Source organism: Microtus ochrogaster, chromosome 8 (genome assembly GCF_000317375.1).
Source record: "Microtus ochrogaster isolate Prairie Vole_2 chromosome 8, MicOch1.0, whole genome shotgun sequence".
Taxonomy (NCBI): domain Eukaryota; kingdom Metazoa; phylum Chordata; class Mammalia; order Rodentia; family Cricetidae; genus Microtus; species Microtus ochrogaster.
This window is the reverse complement of record NC_022015.1, coordinates 20056932-20079375: the sequence shown is the minus strand read 5'-3', so window position 1 is coordinate 20079375 and position 22444 is coordinate 20056932. Positions and strand designations below refer to the sequence as shown.

The 22444-nt window shown below is 48.8% G+C and overlaps 2 protein-coding genes across 3 annotated transcripts; one reads left to right on the top strand and one right to left on the bottom strand.

Moving 5' to 3' along the window:
- The first annotated feature begins 6069 nt into the window (after positions 1 to 6069).
- Positions 6070 to 10049, top strand: Dctpp1 (dCTP pyrophosphatase 1). Its single transcript, XM_005351289.3, has 3 exons — positions 6070 to 6254; positions 7171 to 7281; positions 8777 to 10049. Exons 1-3 carry the CDS (start codon positions 6154 to 6156, stop codon positions 9075 to 9077), a joined length of 513 nt encoding a protein of 170 aa, XP_005351346.1. The 5' UTR covers positions 6070 to 6153; the 3' UTR covers positions 9078 to 10049.
- An 858-nt stretch (positions 10050 to 10907) lies between these two features.
- Znf771 (zinc finger protein 771) lies at positions 10908 to 21353 on the bottom strand. 2 transcript variants are annotated; one of them, XM_013347978.2, is made up of 3 exons: positions 20764 to 21353; positions 20242 to 20388; positions 10908 to 11911 (listed from the first exon to the last, which is right to left on the bottom strand). In XM_013347978.2, the coding sequence occupies exons 1-3, from the start codon at positions 20875 to 20877 to the stop codon at positions 11099 to 11101; spliced, it is 1074 nt and encodes a 357-aa protein (XP_013203432.2). In that variant the 5' UTR covers positions 20878 to 21353; the 3' UTR covers positions 10908 to 11098. The 2 variants fall into 2 exon arrangements, with proteins under 2 accessions (XP_013203432.2, XP_013203433.1); XM_013347979.2 differs by lacking the exon at positions 20764 to 21353 and adding an exon at positions 18176 to 18252 and having other exon boundaries at positions 20242 to 20315.
- Between the last annotated feature and the right edge of the window lie 1091 nt (positions 21354 to 22444).

Below are 22444 nucleotides of genomic sequence, written 5' to 3'. Positions count from 1 at the left end.
GATTAAAGGCGTGAGCCACAATGCCCCATCTGATGCTCTAATTTTATTATTTTTTAACTTGTTGTGAGTTTTTTGGCTTTTTTGTTTTTGTTTTTTCTTTTCTTTTTTTAAATATTTATTTATGGGGGCTGGAGAGATGGCTCAGTGGTTAAGAGCACTGCCTGCTCTTCCAGAGGTCCTGAGTTCAATTCCCAGCAACCACATGGTGGCTCACAACCATCTGCAATGAAATCTGGTGCCCTCTTCTGGCCTGAAGGCATACCTTCAGACAGAATACTGAGAATACTGTATACATAATAAATAAATAAAATCTTTAAAAAATATATTTATTTATTTATTATGTATACAATAATCATATCTGCCCTTGTTGTGAGTTTTTTTTAAAAAAGCATTATTACATTTACGTGTGTGTGTATGAGAGCAAGAGAGAGAGAGAGAATGCCAGAGGATAACCTGCAAGAAGGTTCTCTTTACCATCTTTCTGCCATGTGTGTCCCAGGACTGAACTGAGGCTTGGTAGCAGGTGCCCACCCACTGAGCCATCTTTCAGACTTCCTTGTTTTCATGAGCAGAGCAAACACAGATTTATTAAGGAAAAGTGAGGTGATCCTCTAGAGTAGGAGATGTTCCCAGGGAGGGGTGCCCATGTGTTTGCTTTTGTTCCTCTTTGTTTGAGACACTGTTATTAGCTGTGACTGTCTATGCAGTCAGGAATGACCTTAAACTTCCAACCCATTTCTACCTCCTGAGTACTGAGGTTACAAACTTGTGCCACTACGCCCAAGTCAGGTTACTGGGTCTGGGGACTGAACCCAGGGTTTTGTGAAGCAAGCACTCTATCAACTGAGTTATGCCCAATTTATTAATATGTTTGTTTGTTTGTTTGTTTATAGAAAGCTCAAGATGGCCTGGAACTTGTCAAGTAACCCAGGCAGGCCTCAATTTACAATCCCCCTGCCTCAGCTTCCCAAGTACTACGATCACAGGCTTCAAACTTGATTGCGTTTTCACTTTACCCCAGCTCTTGCATGCTTTGGAAATGAAAACAGCCTCTTATGTATGCTAAATACACATGCTACCACAGGGTTACCTCCCGACTCCTGAGATTCTGTTCATCTGAGAACATACCATGTTTTCAGCTTTATGAATTGGTGGTTCCTTCTAGTTAGTGTTCCATTCTTGATCTGTTGCTCAGCTTGATCATCACTTTCTAAGAAGAAAAAGGAAAAGTCTGGAGAGATGGCTCAGACATTAAGAGTACTGGCTGTATCCAGGAGGTGGTGACTCACACCCTTAACCCCAGCTTTCTGGAGGCAGAGGCAGGCAAATCTCTGTGAGTTCCAGGCCAGCCTGATCTACAAATTGAGCTCCAGGACAGCGAGGGCTGCACAGAGAAAAGCTGTCTTGAAAACCAACAAGATAAAAGAGCACCGACTGCTCTTCCAGTGCCTGGGTTTGGTCTCCAGTACCCACACTGCAGCTCACTGTTGCTCTAGTCCCAGGGAAATCAGACATCCTCTCTGGCCTCCCTGGTGACCAGGCACACATGCAGGCAAACACCTACACACGCTAAATAAATATCTTCAAAAAAGAAAAAAAAAGAAAACTCAACTGAAAATGGCTTGAGTAACACAGGGCTTTATTACCTTCTAGAACCTGAGTGTTAAAGTACGGTATTCTGCAACTTGTAAAAACAAGAGTCTTGGCCATGCTGCTGAGGGCCCAGGCCTACTCATCCCATGCCATTCAACTCAATACTGTGTAGAGGAGGAAGCATCCTGGGCTTTTTTTTTTTAAGTCAGCTGGGCAGACTTGAAGCTTAGATTAGAAAGATAGTTTACAGGGGCTGGAGAGATGGCTCAGTGGTTAAGAGCATTGCCTGCTCTTCCAAAGGTCCTGAGTTAAATTCCCAGCAACCACATGGTGACTCACAACCATCTGTAAAGAGGTCTGGTGCCCTCTTCTGGCCTGCAGACATGCACACAGACAGAATATTGTATACATAATAAATAAATAAATATGTTTTTTAAAAAAAGATAGTTTACAAACTTTTAATAAAATATCTAATGGCTGAAACCTTATTTAAAAATATCCTACAGCCATTAAGCCATTGAGCCATTAAGTGAAATTCTTAAAGAAAGCAATGATCCAAATTCTACTAGACAATTTACAAAAGCTGTCAAAAATTCACACAGGAAGAGTATGCTATACAGAGACAGCAAATACATTATATTAATTACAATCAACCTCGGCAAGCATGCATATTACCTACAAAACTTACTCCTACAACAGTATTATGGCAAAATGGCCCGCTTTTATGGCTATACCTTCCCATTTCACCAGTTAAGGTATTAAACCCTTATTTTGAAGAGGTAGCTTGTTTAGCACAGAAGAACAGGATGGAATCTAGGAGATACTTTGTCAGGGAACCTGCTATGATCAACATTTCTTATACTAAGCAACAGATTGATCGGTTATTTCAAAATAGTGATTCTTGGGCAATTGTATTTGCTCAGTTTGAAGGCCAGATTAATAATCTTTTCCCAGCTCATCCGTTGCTGCCATTCAAACAACTATATTTCTTTATTTTCTCTAAAGTTGAAGTGAAAGATCCATTAAAGAATTCTATAATAATTTTTACAGATGTAAGCTGGGCGTCGGTGGCTCACGCCTTTAATCCCAGCACTCGGGAGGCAGAGGCAGGCGGATCTCTGTGAGTTCGAGACCAGCCGGGTCTACAGAGCTAGTTCCAGGACAGGCTCCAAAGCCACAGAGAAACCCTGTCTCGAAAAACCAAAAAAAAAATTTTTTTACAGATGTTTCTTCCAGTGGAAGAGCAGCCGTGTTGGTGGTAAAGGTCATGTACTGTGAACCAAACCATCCTCAGTTCAGATAGTTGAGCTGGAGCTGTTGTTATAGTGTTTCAACTTTTTGCAAATAAGGTATTTAATCTGTGTACTGACAGCCAATATATTTTTAATGCTCTTCAAGTCATAGAAAATGTCCCATGTATTGGGACTAGCAATAAGCAAGTTAAAATGCTATTCCAGCAAATTCAAACGCCATACAGCAAAGAAGGTTGTCATGCTTTGTAGGGCATATCAGAGTGCATTCAAATCCATTAGCTGAAGGTCAGAGAGCTGAGGTCCAAAATTGCTGACAACAACCAGGGCTACACATCCTGACCCAGGATGTGGTTACTTGGTTCTTTCGACATTAAGATGGCTCATAAAGTACGTCCACTCCATCCTGACAGATGGTCAGGATATGCAAGCATACCTCTGCTCCTTCTTTTGTATTAAGAGGTTTAACCTGTAGAGTGGCTGCTTTCAGGATACTTGGTCTAGGGTGGCTTCACTGCCTAAACAACAGAATGCTAATAACTTAATGTCTCAAAGTGTTGAAGCAATTAACTGTTGGAGTAGTCCTTTGTATTGGGTATAAAAGTTGGCTGTGCAATGGTGGTGGCACGTGCCTTTAATCCCAGCACTCAGGAGGCAGAGGCAGGTGAATCCCTGTGAGTTCGAGGCCAGCCTGGTCTACAAGGGCTAGTTCCAGGACAATAGGACTGTTACACAGGGAAACCCTGTCTCAAAAAAAAAAACAAACAAAAAAAAAGTGTATGGCCGGGCGGTGGTGGCGCACGCCTTTAATCCCAGCACTCGGGAGGCAGAGGCAGGCGGATCTCTGGGAGTTCGAGGCCAGCCTGGTCTACAAGAGCTAGTTCCAGGACAGGCACCAAAGCTACAGAGAAACCCTGTCTCGAAAAACCAACCCCCCCCCAAAAAAAAGTGTATGGAAAATTAAACATGGGTGGTCTCAGTATTGCCTGGACCTTCCTCCCAATACTCTCCTATGTTTCTGTTTTATTAATTTTACTTGCGTCTTCATCCTCCTTACTATTTTCTGATCCCCATGCCCTTACCCTGGTAAGTGGTATTTTTGTCGAGGCTGGTCCACGACAGACAGTTTGCTTGCACTCCAGGAGAACTGCTAACAAAGGCCACTGCGCAAGCAGCCCCCAGCATAGACATGCTTCTGCTACCCTCTGAACTGCCCTTTTTTTTTCTCACTATTATAAATTGGGCTGTATGACCTTCATGTTTCTGTCTCTCCAGATATGTGCAATAGTTTGTCAGAGGTATCTATCTGAACCGAGACAGAAATCGCGACACCTTTGGGTTTTGTTAATCTGGTGTTAGGCCTTCTGCATGAAAAACTCTACACTAAGTGATTCCCTCTCACCCTGTGTGACCTTACTTTTCACCATCTTACTCTCTGCTCCTTCAGCTCTTCTTTCTTTCCTATAAAAATGCAAGCGGAGAACAGAAAGAGCAAGTGTGACCACAGTGCAATTCTACATAGCACTCTGTAAAGTCAAACCTGAAAAGTGTGACAGCAGTGCAATACCACATAGCACTCTGTAAAGTTAAACCTAAAAAGCGGGCACAGAGCCTCATGCCTAACCAGGATTTAGAAGAAGATGGAGAAGGATTGGCATGAGTTTGACGGTATCCTGAGCTATATAGTGAGTTCCTGGACAGCCTGGGTTACAATGTGAAACCCTGCCTCAAAAAATCAAACCAATCAAACCAACCAACCAACAAACAAAATGCCTCTTCTTTGGTAACTCCCGTCTTGTCATGGGCAATGACTGGGTGATTTTTCAGATGTGAAAGTAATAACTCTCAAGTGCTGGGGTGGCTCAGAGGACTGGGGACAGCACTTGCCTAACAAGGCCAAGTCTCTGGGTTGGATTCCAGCACCTTAAAAATGGAAAAGGAGGTGCTGAGCAGACAGCTCAGCAATCGAGAACCTTTGCTACTCTTGCAGAGGGATCACCTGCCCACATCGGGCAGCTCACAACCATGGATAACTCTACCTTCTGGGAATTCCACACCTCCGACCTGTGTGGACAACTTTACTCATGTGCACATGCTCAGACACACGCATACACATAGTTTTCTTCATAGATCTTAAGGAGGAAAAATTCTTAAGGGGCTGGAAAGATGGCTCCAAGGATAAGATCACTTGCTGCTCTTGCAGGACCTCAGTTCTGTCCCCAGGACCCACTGGCATCTTACAGCTGTCTAACTTCAGCTCCAGGGAATCTGACATCCTCTTCTGGCCACCCTGGACACCAGGCACGCAATGGTCCACAGACATACATGCAGAGAACACACACACACACACACACACACACACACCAAATACGGGTTTTTTTTTAATAAAAGAGGGAAAAAACGTTCATAAACTCACTAATATAAGCGAGTTTGGTGTCCTCTTGTGTATTGTGTAAGGCTGTGATAGTGACCCACAGAGCTGGAAAGGTGGGAAGAGAGCAGACCCTAACTACCTGCCACAAATTTCAGTGTCCTGTATTCTATGCTGCAGGTGAAGAGGAGGAGTGCCTTCCTCTTCCTGTAGGACAAGGAAGGGTTAATCGCTTTCAATTGTTGGAATCCATTGGGGCAGAAGGCTGAAATGGAATACAAAGCCTGGGTCCTCCTTGTGTCTGGCAGTCTGCACTCTTTTTTGTCAGCCTCTTTCAAATTGTGGGAAGGCTGTTCTAGAACCTTAGGCAGTTTCCTAACCAAGAGACAAGGCATGCTCAAGATCCTTCACTTACTGGGCAGTGGTGGTGCACACCTTTAATCCTAGCACTCGGGAGGCAGAGTCAGGCGGATCTCTGTGAGTTCGAGGCCAGCCTGGTCTACAAGAGCTAGTTCCAGGACAGGCTCCAAAGCTACAGAGAAAAAAAAAAGGAGGAGGAGAAGTCACTTTCAAGGTTTTGCTTACAGCGGACCCGTCTCCTCCGCGCCTGCCATTTCACTTTGGCGCCCTCTGGCGCCCATTAAGCAAACAACGTCTTTCTGCCCTAGTCTCTTTTCCAGACAGAACTGGTTCAGTTCCCTTTAAGAAGTTTTTCTCCGGCGGAAGAACTCGAGGGAGCAGGCGGGGAAAACACTCTTGAAGCTCCCTCAGATTGGTCCAGTCCGGATGGGGGACAAAAATCCACATAGCTGAGTGGGTCCTCCTCCGGCTCCGCCCCGGGAGCGCACCAAGGCGCTGGGATTGGTCGGGACCCTGGAGGCGACTCCGAACGTGGCGCGGGGTTTGCTCGCTGCGGCGCGGCGGGGACTGGTGGGCGGAATGTCCCAAGCCGGTGGCGGTGCGAGCGGTGATGCGGGGCAAGAAAACTCTGCTGCTGCCGGCCCGTTCAGCTTCAGCCCGGAGCCCACGCTTGAGGACATGTAAGCAAGTCCTTGTCCAGCCTCGGGTGGAGACTTAGACCCTTTTGTCGTAGTAGGGCGGTCCTCTCCTCGTGGCCTGCAAGAACAACACGCTCGTGTTCGTCGGGGTCCTCCTGACGGACCTCTGGCAAGCCTAGCTAAATCCCATCTGCACGGTGCACATCTGAAGCCGGAGGAAATGGGTGACGCCCCTAGGCTTGGTAATACCAACCTGTAGTCCAACTTTGGAGAGATAACGGAAGTCTGATAGTATCTCTACACCCAAGAGTGAGGGGTAGTAGGACAGGGGAGACTGAAATGTACAGAGATGTTATTTCTTGTAGAATATCAAGGAAGGCTCCCAGGGGACGCCTCAAAAGTGCATCCGGTGGTTAGCTGAACTTAGGCGTGCGAAGATAGGGGCGTTAAGGTAGGGTACCGGCAGAAGTAGCAGCAAAAGATGGGATAATAAAGAGTGAGGCAAAATGTAGCTCGAGATTAAAATTTAAACAGGGACGCGTTCATTTCCAGATGATAAGAACAAGTCTTGTTAAGAGGTAGTAACTTGCCAGGCGGAATGGTGCACGCCTTAATCCCAGGCAGAGGTAGGCGGATCTCTGTGAGTTCGAGGCCAGCCCGATCTACAAGAGCTAGTTCCAGGACAGCCTCCAAAGCTTGAGAGAAACTCTGTCTCAAAAAACAAGCAATCAAAGAGGTAGTTCCTAAGAACATCCAGGAGATTGACTGTGGGATTCCTAGTCCTGTGCCCCATCTATATGTAAGACCTGACCCGCTACCTGCCAGGGCCGTGTGTCTTGTCCCTCGCCCTCTAACCCTGACTTTAACACCCCACCCCCACCCCTTTCTTTCTTTCTTTCTTTCTTTCTTTCTTTCTTTCTTTCTTTCTTTCTTTCTTTCTTTCTTTCTTTCTTTCCAGCCGACGTCTCCATGCAGAATTTGCTGCTGAACGGGACTGGGAGCAGTTCCACCAGCCTCGGAACCTGCTCCTAGCCTTGGTGGGAGAAGTGGGCGAGCTGGCAGAACTCTTGTGAGTAGATGGGAGGCTTCCTGGAAGGGGCTGTGATTTGGGGAGGGTAGCATGTACCTGAGCCTCAAACACAGTGGTGGCTTTTATTTGCCTTACTGCTGGGGACATGAAGGTAACAGATGGGTCCCAGCCCTGGAGGTGCCCAGTTTCCGGGGAGAGAAGGTGCAGAAGCAGTGAAGCCGACCTAGGTCTAAGGACGGTTGTCACTAACATTTACCTCTGTGTGGAGCTGAGAATAAGCAATCTCAAAACATGACCTGCCCTGTGGCCAGCCAGGTGGGGAGCTCCCACTTACAGAGGTGGTGAAGGGGCTGCTGAGGTGTCCAGAGCACTTCCTGTTCCTGCAGAAGAGCTGAGTTCCGTTCCCAGCACCCCTGTTGCCGGTCATAACGCTCATAACTCCAGTTTCAGAGGACCTGACACTGTCTTCTGGCCTTGGAGGCTCCTGCATATACACAGTGCATAGAGACACCCAGGTGCTTGCACACATACCTGAACAATAGCTAAATTGTTGAAGAAAGAAAAGTAGTGAGACAAGAAAGGGCAAGTTAAATTCTGAGAGACGAATTCAGTATGAGGGATCTTGTGTCTGTTCTTGTTGTCCGGTATGCCCCAAGTATATGATGGCCTTGTAAGCATTTTGTAGAAGGAACTGTGGGAGACAAACCCAGGCAGGTAAGGTTGGCGCTAGAAGGTGATGGCGTCCAGACAGAAGGCCTGATCTAACTGGAATCACAGAAAGATCTCTGCCTGCAGGGCAGTTGGATGTCTGAGAGGATGGGGTAGAGCAGACTAGTGAACAGGCGGTGTGAACCTAGATGGGGCCTTGGACCAGGCCTACTCCGGTCCTAGTGGAAGGAGACTGATAATCAGGAGCTAATTTCAAATGATCTGTGACTGTGGCCAGGGTTCAGAGGAAAATAGAAGCAGGTGTGATGGTGTGAGATGTAATCCCAGCACTCGAGGAAGCGGCTGGAGGTGTGGCGGTCTGCCTCGGCTACCTAAGAAGCTGTGTTGGGAGTGGACGGGAGGGTGTCTGAGGCGGTGACCTGAGTTGATACCTAAGGATCAAGAAGGGGAAAATCTGGGGACTCGGCGGGTGGTGTGCGAGAAAGCAGTGACGGCAAACAGAAAAGGTGAAGTGGCTTTGGGTGGGAGATGAGTGGGTAAAGATGACAGGAAGATAAATTCAGCTTCTGCACTGACTTAGGCCTGGGGTTTGGTGTGGAAGGGCAGCAGCTACAGCTAGAGAACGGTAGAATTGAGCCCCCAAGCATCTCAACAGTGCTCTCTTGGCCACTGGGCTTGGGTGGAGTCACGGGGTTTGGCTGTTACCTGTTAAGTCTTCTTCCCCACCCCACCTGGCTTCCTCCAGAGCACAGGCAGGTAGATGTCCTTGGTGGGATTTTCTGGGCTCTGGGAGTGTGATACTTGATAGACTGGAGACAGGCCCGCTCAGCTAGCAAGCTGTGTGTCTGTCCGGTTCTCCTTCCAGCCAGTGGAAGTCTGATGCAGAGCCTGGTCCTCAAGCCTGGCTGCCAAAGGAACGAGCAGCCCTTCAAGAGGAGCTCAGCGACGTCCTCATCTACCTGGTGGCATTAGCAGCCCGTTGTCGCGTGGATTTACCTCAAGCAGTAATTGCCAAAATGGACACCAACCGACGACGTTACCCAGTCCATCTCTCCCGAGGTTCTGCCTGCAAATACACAGACTTGCCCCATGGGGCCATCCCCGAAAACCAGGCTGTGGGGGCTGCAGAACCTACCTCTGAGTTGCAAAGCCAGGCCTCTACCTAGGAAAAAGTGTCAGAACAGCAGAGATGGACTCGTTCTAGTCCGTTCTTAACTGAGTCATAGGTCTGAGGCCCGAGTTTCCAAAAGATAATCTCCTGGTCTTTTCTCTCTCAATAAAATGATACATGACAACAACGTCTAGATTTTTCCTGGGTGGCTAGGTGGAACATCTCAGGGCCTTCAGAGAAGCAGGCTTACAAAAGCAGAGAACTGGAAGTAAATGTGGGCCACAAGGCTTTGATGAGTGCAGAATACAGCTTCCTTTCCTCTTTGGTCCCTTGGTACAAGTAAAGGCCACCCACCCCTCTCACCTGGCTAATTCTGTTCTTCTTCTGCAGCGAGGTGGTACTGAGTGAATGATTTATGTGGTGTGTAACCTAAGGCACCCCACTTCCCGAGACTGCTAGGCCTGCCTCCCAAAAACAGGGTCACACAGAGAAAGCAATAGTAGTGATTATCTGCCCCGCAGCTTGTTTGCACATTAGTAAGGTGACGGTTTCCCAGCCCCTCTCCTGCCCCTCTTGCCTTCCCAGGTAAAGCAAGTCATCATTAAACTGCTTTGTTTTATATTCCCAAACCCTCTGAATCTTGTTGGGTTTTTGTTTTATTTTTTGAGACAGGGTTTCTCTGTGTGACTTTGGAGTCTGCCCTAGAACTCGCTCTGTAGAACCTTCTGACAGGGATGCTGGAGTGTAGCTCTTCACAGCTGATGGCCTCTGGAGGGAGGTGGGGAACAACTCGGTTATCTTTAAGGGGCTGGCCGGCCACTGGGCGTTTGGCCATGCTCCAGTGAGTATTGAGTGGGCAGTACAAATTGGACCTGATGTATTTTTTTTCTTTTTGTGGTGAGGGCACAAGGCTGGAGGGTAGACCTGGGAGGAACTGGAAATGAGTGTAAACAGGGTGCATTGTGTGATATTCCCAAATGAATAAAAATGTTACAATGGAAATAAAGGTGTACTCCACAGGGGAAAAGCAGTTAGCACACTTTCTGCTCCTTCTTTGCGGCGGGTCTTTTTGTTGTTTGTTGAGACAAGATCTCAGTATGTATGGTTGGCTGGCCTTGGACTCAGATATCACACCTGGCACTTACCCAGAGCAGAAGGATCCAAGTTTGAGGGCAGTTTGGGCAACAAACCAAAACTTTTTTTATGTGTATAAATGTTTTGCCTACATGTGTGTTTGTGTACCATGTCAGTGCCTGGTGCCCGTGAAGTCGGACAAGAGCTTTAGATCCCCTAGAACTGGAGTTATGGATTCTTGGAATGGAATTCAGAGCCTCTGCAAGATTCTTTTTTTTTAAATGTGTATGGACGCATGTACACACACCCCGGGGTTGAATCACGGCCTACTTTTCCATCATAGTTCTGGTGAGCACCGGATTGAGATCGCTAATTTCCTTGTCTGTTAGGCCATTCACTAGCTATCTGCAAAAGTGAAGATAAAATGAGGTTTGGGGCCAGCCGTGGTGGTACAAGTTTGTAATCCCAGGATTCAGGAAGCAGAAAGCGATTCCCCAGAGTGAAAGACCTGTCTGGTGTATATGAGTCCACTTAGACCCTAAATAAATGTGGGTAAAGTTAATGTACTTACGAAATTGAGTTCTTACATCTACATAACCCAATCCCCATTTGTCGTACTGATCCCCCAAGGCTGTAGAACATGTCATGAACATGTCCTGTTAATGGTTCTTTTCAGAGCTGAGACTGAGCCATAGCCAAAGCCAGGTGTGTGTCTCCCAGTCCCCGGAATCCTTTCAGGCTCCTTTATACCCCACTTTGCTCCATAACTAGTGTTCCTCCCCTTGCCACCCACCTCACTTACAGGCACCGGTGATGTGAGGATAGAATACTTTATTCACTCAGAAGGGCCAAGGGAATGTAGCTGGGGAAGGAGCACGGTTTCTAGGGATCCCAACAGGGCACTCCCTGTTGCCCAGTCCCAAAGCACCCCGACCCAGGTGCAAGCGTGGAAGCAGCCATTCGGGTGCAAATCCCAAGTGGCCCTCGCTGCCCCGCCGTGGCTCAGCTGCCCTCGCACTCCGGGCAGCGCTCGGTGGGCGTGGCGGCTGTGGCACTGGCGGGTAGCTTGAAGTCTCGGCCGCAGCCCGCGCAGATGTAGAGGCGGCGCCGCATGTGCGCGCGACGGTGGCGGATGAAGTGTGAGCTGAGGCGGAAGCGCCGGCCGCACTCCGTGCACGGGTAGGGCCGCTCGCCCGTATGCGTGCGCGCATGCTCCGCCAGGTTGGAACGGTGGCCGAAGCGCCGGCCGCACACGGCGCAGCGATGCGGCTTCTCGCCCGTGTGCACGCGCCGGTGCTTGGCCAGCGCCGAGCTCTGAGCGAAGCGCGTGCCGCAGTCGGCGCATGCGTACGGGCGCTCGCCCGTGTGCGTGCGTCGGTGGCGCGCCAGGCACGAACTTCCGCCGAAGGCTCGTCCGCAGTCCGGGCACGCGTAAGGCTTCTCGCCCGTGTGCACGCGCAAATGCTGCGCGTAATTGGAGCTCTGCGCAAAGCGCCGGCCGCAGTGTGCGCATGCGTACGGTTTCTCGCCCGTGTGACGCCGCCGGTGCTGCCGCAGGTTCGAGGCGGCGGAGAAGCGCTTGTCACACTCCGGGCACTGGTAGGGTCGTTCGCCCGTGTGCGTGCGGCCGTGCTTAGTCAGCGCCGACTTCTGCGAGAAGCACCGGCCGCACTCCGTGCACGCGAAGGGACGCTCGCCCGTGTGCGTGCGCGCATGTTTGGCTAGTGTGGAGCGGCGCGCAAAGGCGCGGCCGCAGTCTGGGCACGCGTGGGGCCGCGCCGGGTCGACAGACGGCGCTGGCATCTGGCTGGCAACCTGCAGGGAGAGGGAGGACAGGTCAGCCTTAAAGAGGCCTCAGCGGAAACCTTGGTCTCCCGCACACTGCAAATTTTTTGAGCCTCATTTCCTCCACCTGTAAAATAGGAAACTGAGCCTGCCTCCGTGGTTGTGCACCTTACATAAAGAGTTAATACATCACAATGTCGGGTGGCATTGTATTAATTCATAAAGTTTATTGGGCACATTCTAGGTTATAGAGTTAAGCAGCACTGGGGATTTGCAATTAAATAAAAAGTGCTAGGTGCCCGAAAAATCAGCAGTGGGACAGGAGGATCAAGAGATCCAGGCCAGCCTGAGCTACATATGGGGACCCTGTTTCAAAATCTTGGTGCTGGTGACACAGCAGTGTCAGTGAGCTTGGCTACCAATTTTCTCCATCCCTGTGAAGAATCCTGCTTACAGGACCAAAAAGTTAAGACCACTGGTTCTGCTAGAATGCTGCCGATGTAGGGGACGCTAGGAAGACACTGTGACAGGGCCAAGTTATCAGGAGGGAAACAGGGCCCTGGCCAGGAGGAGGGCTGGGATGGAGAACCACTCACTATAAGGGATTTCTGAGAATTTTCCTCAGGAAATGGACTAGCTCACACATGTTAACATGCTCTCTCTAGGAAACCAAAAAGAAGGAGAAAAGACAGAACCCAGAGCCCAGTGAAGAGGCGACTGCTCTAACCTGACAAAAGAGACTATTTGGCCAAAGCCCAGGAACCTAGTAGAAAGTGGAGCCAGTGGGATGTCAGTTTCTTTTACCCACTTCACAGTTTAATGATGGCATTGAGCCGGGAGGTGGCGGTGCAGGCCTTTAATCCCAGCATTTGGGAGGCAGAAACAGGCGGATCTTTGTGAGTTTGAGGCCAGCCTGGTCTATAAAGTGAGTTCCAGGGCAGGTTCCAAAGCTACACACAGAAACCCTATCTCAAAATAAATAAATAAATAAAATTAACACAAACAAAAAAATCATTAATTCATGATCAGATAATCACTTGGCACACAGGATAAGCCATGTGCTGCCTCTCCTATATTCAGTCCAATACCCTCCTTTTTTAAAGAGGAAACACCACAAGAAACAGTAAGTGACAGAGAACAGGACCTTCTCTTTCACAGGCTGGAGAAGAGCAACTTGAAGACCACCAGTCCCTTATCCTAAGAAACTGGCTTTGGGGCCAGGTGGGGGTGGCACATGACTTAATCTCAGTGCTCTGGAGGGCAGGGGCGGGTGTGCCTCTTGTGAGTTCCAGGCCAGCTAGGGTTGCATAATGAGACCCTATCTCAAAACAAAACAAAAAATAAATCAAAAAGGAAGTGGCTTTGAATTCAAGCTACAACATGACCATGTGAGGACCTAGCAATCAGCCAAAAGAACTCTGGCTTTAATAATGACAACAGTCCTCCCTTAGCTTGACTTTCCCCAATTTCAGCTGCCAGCTGTCAATCATGGTCTGAAAATATTAAGTGGAAAATTTCAAAAATAAACAATTTGTAAGTTTAAAACAAGTTTTATTACAGTATATTGTTATAGTTCTATATTATTATTATTGAACTCTTACTATGCCTAATTTAGAAATTAAATTGTATCATAGGTATATACCTAAAGGAGAAAACACAGGCTAGGTATGACAGCACACTTATAATCCCAGCACCCCGGAGACTGAAGTAGGAGGATCACAGTTCTGGGCCATCTTGAAGAATATGGCAAGAACCTATCTCAACAACAACCTAAATAAATACATAAATACACACACACACGATTTGAAACCATCCAAAGTTTCAGCATCCATGGCAGGGTGTATATCATGAAATGTAGACCCAAAGGGGGCTTCTGTAGTCGAGAGCCCCATGTCAGGCTTTGACAACATGCATACTATTACAGTAAATCTTCCTGTTACTCCTCAGTCAGACTTTGACAACATGCATACTATTACAGTAAATCTTCCTGTTACTCCTCAGTCAGGTGAGACAGTATCTTAATGTGTAGCCCAGGTTAGCCTCATACTCATGGACAAAATCTGCCTCCTGACTATTGGATTACAAGTGTGTTCCATCATGCAGGTTTAATCTGCTTATTTATTTTTTATTTATTTGTTTTCTGGATAGCTCAGGCTGCTTCCCCTACCTCCACCTGCTGAGTACAGGGATACCAGGGACCACCCCGACAGCAAATAACACGAGGCTCAGAGAGACTAAGTTGACAAAGCCCGAGGGATAATGGGGAGGAACAGCTTTCCCCTGAACTCACAGCCAGGGCCAGACAGACACTCAGTCTCTGCCTTCCTCCAAGAAAACGTCCATGTTAAAGTAAACGCTGTAGGGTTCCAGTCTGAGTTACCCAGGGTCACTTTTCTTCCTTGCCCTGTTTTTGACACCATAAGATCACTGCGGGGATGGCCTTTCCTTTAGATCCTTCCCCAGCACCCTTCTTTAAGTTGACCTCCTCACACTGGCTTCTTGGACTTATAAGAAAGAAATTCTTCCCATTTTATTACAGTATACAGTTATAGTTCTATGCTATTACTGTTGAACTCTTACTAATTCAGAAATTAAATAGTGTCATATGTATATCTAAGGGAAAAACACGGGTTATCATCATCTCCATCCCAGGACGGGCCTTGGGCACTGGAATGGAATCTTGCTAATGATCTGAGTCTAGCTCCCTGAGACGTGAATAAGACCAGGAGAGGTAACCACCATCTTAGTAGCACTTGGAGGGTCATAGCTTAAGGCCAGCCTGGGCTAAATAGTGAGACCCTGTCTCCAAACAAGCTAATGAGATTTTCACAATCCTTTGTGCTAGAGACTTCAGCCCTGTCACATAAATGAAGAAATAAGTCACAGACATCAATTGATTACCCAAGGCCATATAGCTAATAAATAGCAGAACCAAGGTTTGAACTCTGGTCTATCATTCCTAGCCATGATGCGATCCTAATCTCACATCTAAAGTGTGAAGTCACCTAGGCAGCTTGTCTTCTGCCCTAAACTCTTTAGTAAAATCTCCCTCTTTCCTACAAAGTATAAAACACCACCCCAAGGCTACAGGATGTGGCCCACAGCCCAGCCACTGGGCACTTGTGAAAAATATACAAGCTCAGGTTGGAGCTGTAGCTCAGTGGGTAAGTTGTTCCTTAGCAGACACAAAGCCCGAGGCCTAATCCCCAGCACTACAGACACCAGCCAAGGTGGCATGCCACTGTAAGCAGCACTCAGACAGAAAATCAAAAATTCAAGGCCAGCCTCCACTCTACAGTGAATTCCAGCTGACTCCATCCCTTAATCCCAACATTTGTGAGGTAGAGGCAGGAAAACCAGGGGGATTCTGGTTCTTCAGCTATACAGGGTTTGAGGACAGCCTAAATCTTAAATCTCACCCAAGATGTGAGTCATAATCTTCCTTTTAGGGGTTGAAGAGTTTGCTCTGTGATTAAGAGCACTGGCCACTGTAGCAGAGGAACTGGATCGAGTTCCTAGAACCCACAAGGTAATTCACAAGTATCTGAAACTTCAGTTTCAGGGGTTACATTGCCCTCTTCTGGCCTCTATTGGAACAACACATATGTGGTGCACACATACATGCAGACAAACACTTGTACACATAAATAAAAATAAATCTTAAACTTTTTTTTAAATCCTCATTTTATGCTGGCAATACATAGGCATACAGGTCAGTGGCACCTAGTCCCAAGACCTTGATTCCACCTCAAGCTTTGCAGAAACAAAGAATCCCACTTTATCAAGCCCCCGATGATCTGCAAACATATTTAAATTAAGTCCACACACCTGTAATGGATAGTGATGGCACACACCTGTAATCCTAGCCGTGTGGAAGCTGAAGCAGGAGGGTCACAAGTTCAGAGCCTGCCTACGACCATACATAGCAAGACTCCCATCTCGATAAATAAGAAATGTAAAAATTAAGCAATCTAATCTGAGGTGAAAAGAGCTACACCCAGAGAATACAGGTGGAAGGCTAAGAACGAGTTTGTAGGCTGAACTGCACAGCGTGACTCAGGATCAGCTGGGCACGAGACGGGCGCTAGGCAATTAGAAAGAAGACAAACATACTGAGGAGCTTTGAGCGTCCAGTATAACGGCCAAAACTTCGTCCTAAAGACACAGAGAAGCACTCCAGGGTTTCGGGAAAGTGAGACTGTGCATATAGTCTTCTTGGCGGGTGGGGGAGGGGATATTTTCTACTCCTTCAAGATAGGTTATTTATTTATTTATTATTTATTTATTTATTTATTTATTTATTGAGTTCCACTCAGACCTAGCAAGATGGCTCAGCTAGCCGGGCGGTGGTGGCGCACGCCTTTAATCCCAGCACTTGGGAGGCAGAGGTAGGCGGGTCTCTGTGAGTTCGAGACCAGCCTGGTCTACAGAGCTAGCTCCAGGACAGGCTCCAAAGCCACAGAGAAACCCTGTCTCGAAAAACAAACACAAAAAAAAAAAAAACAAGGAATGGCCACGGGGTGACAGATAACGATCAGTCTGCTGGTACTGGATGCCACCCCCAGACGGGCACAAGCTATGTATGCAGCCCACACTGGCCTGGAACTTGCAGTCCTCCTACCTTGGCCTCCCTAGAACTGGGAAGGAATATGGGTAGATTCTACCACGCTGGTTGGAAGGCACTTTTGAGATAGCTAATGTGTACGTTAGGAAAAGCGGTTAAGGGAGGCCACATAACAAATCATTGAGCTATCTTGTTAGCAACCCACCCTCCTCCTAATCTACTTACCCCGATCCCAGAATGACATTTGATGGTCTATTCTGTTTGTGTGAGACAGGGTCTCTTGTCTAGACTGTACTAGAACTTGATATGTAGACCAGGCCAGCCTTAAACTCACAGAGATCTTCCTGTGTCTGCCTCTGGAATGCTGAGGTTAAAGGCATTCGCCACCCACCAGTTAGTGTGGTGGTAGCAAACACGTTTATTCCAAGCACTTGGGAGGCAGAGGCAGGAGGATCTCTGTGAGTTTGAGGCCAACCTGGTCCATAGAGCAAGTTCCAGGACAGCAAAACCCTGTCTTGAGAAAATTTTTTTAAAAAAAGGCATTCACTACCACCGTGCCAGCTCATTCACTGCTCTTGTTATCCCACTTTACATTTGGAGAAACTGAGGCAAAGTAGGCAAATGGTAGAGCTAGGATTTGACTGTTCCCTGACATTACAGGCTAGACTTTCTCTCTCAGCTTCAGCTAGTTCAGCAGGTACCCAAACACCCTTTCCTCTTATTGCTGCTGCTACTTCAACACGGGCCACTAGCCTTAGCAGACAAGATTTTTATAATTGTTATTTTGGTTTTTGTTTTGAGATAGGGTTCCTCTAAAATCACCCTGGCTACACTGGAACTCACCTTGTAGACCAGGCTGGTCTCAGACTCACAGATATCTGTCTTCCCCTTCCTCCTGATGGCTGGAATAAAAGCATGAGCCACCATACCCGGCTGGCTTCTTGTTGTTGTTGTTTTGGTTTGGTTTTATTTTACTTTTTTTTTTTTGGGGGGGGGGTTTTCGAGACAGGGTTTCTCTGTGGCTTTGGAGCCTGTCCTGGAACTAGCTCTGTAGACCAGGCTGGTCTCGAACTCACAGAGTATTTTACTTTTTTTTTTAAAGATAGGGTTTCATGTAGGCTTAAGCTGGCCTTAAATCTACTACATAACTGAAGATAAGTTTGAACTTTTAAAATTTATGATGTGCTTGAATGTTTTGCCTTGAATGTTTGGTGTCCATGGAGGCCAGAAGAGGGCACTGGACCTCTTGGAACTGGAGTTACAGTTGGTTGTGAGTTGTCATGTGGACATTAGGAACTGAACCTGGATCCTCTAGAAGAGCAGCGAGTGCTCTTAACCACTAAGCCATCTCTCTGGCCCCAACCCTGAACTTCTGAACTTCCTGCCTCTACCTTCCTAGTAGCGGAACCACAATATACGCCACCATGTCTGATTATGTGGTGCTGGACCAGGACTTTCTGCATGGAAGCAAGAACTCTAGGCGCTGACATACCCCACCCCCAGCCAGAGATTCTGTTGAATAGAAACTCCGATTATTTTCATTGACTGGCTTAAGACTTGCCATGTCTCAGCAGGATGGAACACAGCATGCCCAAATTGCTACCCTGCCGTGTTTAGAACCTTTTATGCTTTGGCCCCAATGAAACCTTTCTAGTTCATTTTCTCCCTTTGCTCTTGTCCTTCCTCCACCAATTGTCACCTCCCCACTTAGGCCTCTAAAGTGCACATACCCTCTCTTGAAGCCTTTTCCATTGCCTGGGGTAGTTTGCCTTCAACTCTGTCCAACCTGAGATCAGCCTTAAAAAGCCTTTGATAAAAACGAGGGAGGAGGTCAGCAGGCAACAAAGGCTTGTCTTGTCACGTAGCCCTAAGAACCAAGTTCTGTCCCTGGAACCCATGGCGGAAGGGGAGAACTGACTCCCACAAGTTGTCTTCTGACCTCCTCATGAGGGTCTGTGCTCTCTCTCTCTCTCTCTCTCTCTCTCTCTCTCTCTCTCTCTCTCAAAGAAATTAAACAAATAAAATGGATGGAGACAGGTGTAGTGCACACACCTTCAATCACACCCGGGAGGCAGAGGCAGGCAGGTAGGAGTTTCAGACCAGTCTGGTCTACAGATCAAGTTGCAGGCCAGCTAGAGCTACACACAGAAATACTGTCTCAGAAACACCAAATTAACAACAACAAAACTAATAGCTGGGCCGTGCACCCGTCAAGTGCTATGGTGGGAGGATATGGGGAGATTAGCTAGGTTTGCAGGCCACCAGCCTAACTCTAGGTTCAGTGAGAGGCCCTGTCAAGGGACTAAGGTAGAGAGCAGGCACCTGCCATCCTGGCCCCGCTCTGGCACACGCACAGGGACACACCTCCACACAGACCACTCACCCACACATACAGAACTATTTCCCCGATGCTATGTGTGAGACGCAGCTCTAACTCCGGCATTCACTCAGGCCTTACAACTCCAAGACGTAAACACTGCTCTGCTTTCCCTTTCACTAGTGAGGAAACTGAGGCACAGAGAAAAGCCGAGTAGCTTTGCTCAGGCCAGAAATCTCACTCAATTACTAGGAAGGCTGAGGTCAAAGGACTGCCTGCCTGCACTGGAGAACAAGTTCTAGGCCCACCCGGGCCACTTGACTGAGACCGAGTCTCAATGGAAGAGGGCCAGGCTATAATACAGACATGCAAAGCCTTTGTCAAGCCTTAGAACCACAAGAAAAATTCACAAGGCCCCGGAACTTGTCAGCACGTAGGTAGGTGACGGGGATGGAAGTCTACCCTAAGCTCTAGAGCCCTAGGCCCTTAATGTACAGACCAAAGACGTCAGCAGGACGAGCACGGCCTGAAAGGTGGGCTGTGCTAAGACACAGGCCACGAAGGCCGGAAAAAAACAGCTTCATAGTTAATTTAGGGTGGAAGAGGCCTAGAGAACAGGGCCCTTTTCCCAGCAACTCACCGTGTCCACTAGAGGGTACTAGAACTTCCCTAGGAAGGTGGGCCTTGAAACCCCAGGGAGCCCTGCAGCTGGACTCAAGGCTACTCAGACAGGGACAGCCCAGGGTCCTGGCAGCTCTGAGAGGCAAAATAGCTGGTGACAATTAAAATATCTCAAATGGTAGGCTCTACTCCTTCTGATGTCCTTAAAGCCTTACGATACCTTCAGAAGAAAACCCAGATTCCCAGCATGGCCTGCCAGTCAGTCTACCTGGAGCCATACTCCAGGACAAGGGAACCACTGGCTCGTAGTTCTCCTCTGAAAGGGCCATTCTTTCTGTCTGGGGCAGTCAGTTACTAACTTTGAGATCTTAGGTCAGTTACCAACTGCCCTGTGCCTCAGTTCCTCACCTGTAAAATGGAGTCAATACTACCAACCAACCAGACTGGAGGGGCTTAGAATAGCATCTGGCAGGCCATAAACTATGCAAGCTGTTGATACTGTTGCCCGGCCAATCTTCCCTCCTGAGTCTGAGTTATGCTCCCACCTCTGGCCTTCACCCACTCCCATATATCTGAACTCAGGATCCAGGACTGTGAGTTCATGGACATCAGGCTGCAAGGAGCCCAAAACCACTTAGCCTGGTGCCCCATGCAGCACTCAGCACGGCGCCTGACTCTCACGGTGGGCCAAAACATCTCCGATCAGGTCGGGACAGTGGGCAGAAGGATGGGCTGCTAATCTGGCTGCTAATCCTGAGATTCCAGATCTGAGATCCAGGAAAAGGTGAGGGGTAGGGCTCCTGACTTGTGCCTGGCACAGGTTCGAGGGTGGGGGTGGAATCAGGGTGTAACACGTACCTCCTTGTTGTCCACAGGGATCTTGAGTTTCACCACCTCATACTCCTCACCCTCCTCCTCCTCACCCTTCACCAGCAGCACCATCTCCTCCTGCATCTCTTCCTCCTCCTCCTCCTCTGCCTGCTGTTCTCCAGGCATCTTGGTGTCCTGAGGCGGGGCGCTGGATCAGAGGCTCAGGACCCGCCCCCCACCCCCACCCCACCCCCACTGTGGCCCCGGCCCAGACAAGGCGGTGCAGCCGTGGCTTCCTCCGCCCTGTCCAGGCTCCGAGTCTAGTCCTCTCCCATCCACCCTAGCCCGGCCCCACGCTCCGGCACTGCCCAAGGCCCAGCTCGGAAGACACCCGTTCACCCCACTCATCCCGGTATTCAGGGCCCTGAACAGTTCGAATCTCCAGCTCCCGCGAGTTGCCACCCTCCTCGCGCTGAGTCACTCCCTGGAGCCTGGCTCGGCGACCCGAGCGCTAAGGGACGGGCTGGAGGCCAGCTGGAGTTGAGGCCCTGGGGTGGGGTGCGCACTCACCAGCCCGAGGTTCGGTGCTCGTGCGGCCCCGGGCCTGGGCGAGGGGCGGTTGGGTGCTCCGCGAAGGCCGCGGCTCCGGAGGCGGGGGCGGGGCGGGGCCCCAGGGGCGGTCATTCATTGGCTCGTACGCCTGGCCCCGCCCCTAGGGGGGAGAGGCTGGAGGTCTGGACTTCTGTCCCTAACCGCCCGGGAGGGGGAGCCGGGACTCGGAGTTGTCGGCGGCCCGGAAACTCCTAACGAACCGAAGACGCCCGGTCCGGCCTTCAAGGCCCTACAGCCGCGCTCCGAGCACCCCCCCAGCCGGTCTCGGCCGCTGCTGGGTCTCGGTGCCCTACCGGGACTGCTGCGTCCGCTAGGCCACGTGCGCCCCCGCGGGTCTGGGCCTCTCGCTGGCGCCTCGCCTGGAGAGCGGGCCCTGTTACCTCCTCTCTTCTTTCCCCTCCTTTTTCCTCCCCTGTTTCTTCTCGCGTCGCCGTCTCGTCTGCTGGCCTACCAGACAGCTTGCTGTTTGCCCGCAGACGGCCCAGATCCACGGCCGCCCAGTCTGCCCCCTTCGTTTACCGTGTGGTGTTTCTGACTTTTGAGTCAGCGTCTATGTTGTAGCCCTGGTTAGTTTTGATCTTGTGATGAATCTGGTTATATTTCTTCCCCTATCCCCACCCCCAAAGTCGCGAGAGTACAGGCAGGCGTTGGGTCCCTGGCTTGTGTACCAGTTCGTGCCAGCTTACTGTTTTACACTCTTGGTCACATTGGCTTTGCATAAAGGAGCACGGCCCCATTTTACAAACGCAATTCAAGATGGTTCAGAGAGGACTGATTTACTTAAGTTACAAAGTAAGGAAGCATTTCTGACAACAGGTAGTGTGGGTGGAAAATTAGCCCAAGGTCAAATCCAGTCTACAGTACTGTCTTGCTTATCCCGCTAGTAAGATACTTTTAGCTGGGCAGGGTGCCACTCAGCGTTAGGGAGGCAGAAGCAGGTGGATCTCTGTTAAATAGAAGGCCAAGCAGGCTTACCAAGTAAGACTCCATCTAAAAAGACAAAACAGGGGAGGACGGAGGGAAGATAAAAGCAGAGAGAACAATTTGTATTTCAAAGACACAACCCACCTACCAATAGTGACGCCCACGGGCATCATCTCCTGATAGGATGAGGACAGAAAATTAAATTTGAAGTTGGTTACACAGTGACTCACCTCTGTAATCCAAACTACTCTGGAGGATCCTGAGTTCAAAGCCAGCTGGGCGACAATACAGAAGAGTCCATTTCAAAAGGAAAAAGAGAGAGTTAAACAGACTGGGCAGGGAAGCACTCGGGCACGGTGTGAGTGAAGGGGCGGCTCTGTTGATGGGCATCTTCTGATGGTTCTTGTGGAATACTTTAAGACTGTTACTTTTGTTTAGTAATGCAAAGATGCTCGGTGTTCTTTTATGCTGCAGTTGTTTAACTCTGAAGCTGTGTTACTTTGTCTAAAATACATGACTGGGGGCTGGAGAGATGGCTCAGTGGTTAGGAGCATTGCCTGCTCTTCCAAAGGTCCTGAGTTCAATTCCCAGCAACCACATGATGGCTCACAACCATCTGTAATGAGGTCTGGTGCCCTCTTCTGGCTTGCAGACATACACACAGACAGAATAGTGTATACATAATAAATATTATTTAAAAAAAATAAAATAAAAT

What these genes read in the sequence shown, in the direction of transcription:
- Dctpp1 (XM_005351289.3), top strand. Translation starts at nt 6,154, where the DNA reads ATGTCCCAAGCCGGTGGCGGTGCGAGCGGTGATGCGGGGCAAGAAAAC. An exon ending in GAGCCCACGCTTGAGGACAT is followed by an intron (nt 6,255 to 7,170) that starts GTAAGCAAGTCC and finishes CTTTCTTTCCAG; the next exon opens with CCGACGTCTCCATGCAGAAT. An exon ending in GGCGAGCTGGCAGAACTCTT is followed by an intron (nt 7,282 to 8,776) that starts GTGAGTAGATGG and finishes TTCTCCTTCCAG; the next exon opens with CCAGTGGAAGTCTGATGCAG.
- Znf771 (XM_013347978.2), bottom strand. Translation starts at nt 20,877, where the DNA reads ATGACCGCCCCTGGGGCCCCGCCCCGCCCCCGCCTCCGGAGCCGCGGC. An exon ending in GAGCACCGAACCTCGGGCTG is followed by an intron (nt 20,389 to 20,763) that starts GTGAGTGCGCAC and finishes GCCCCGCCTCAG; the next exon opens with GACACCAAGATGCCTGGAGA. An exon ending in TCCCTGTGGACAACAAGGAG is followed by an intron (nt 11,912 to 20,241) that starts GTACGTGTTACA and finishes CTCTCCCTGCAG; the next exon opens with GTTGCCAGCCAGATGCCAGC.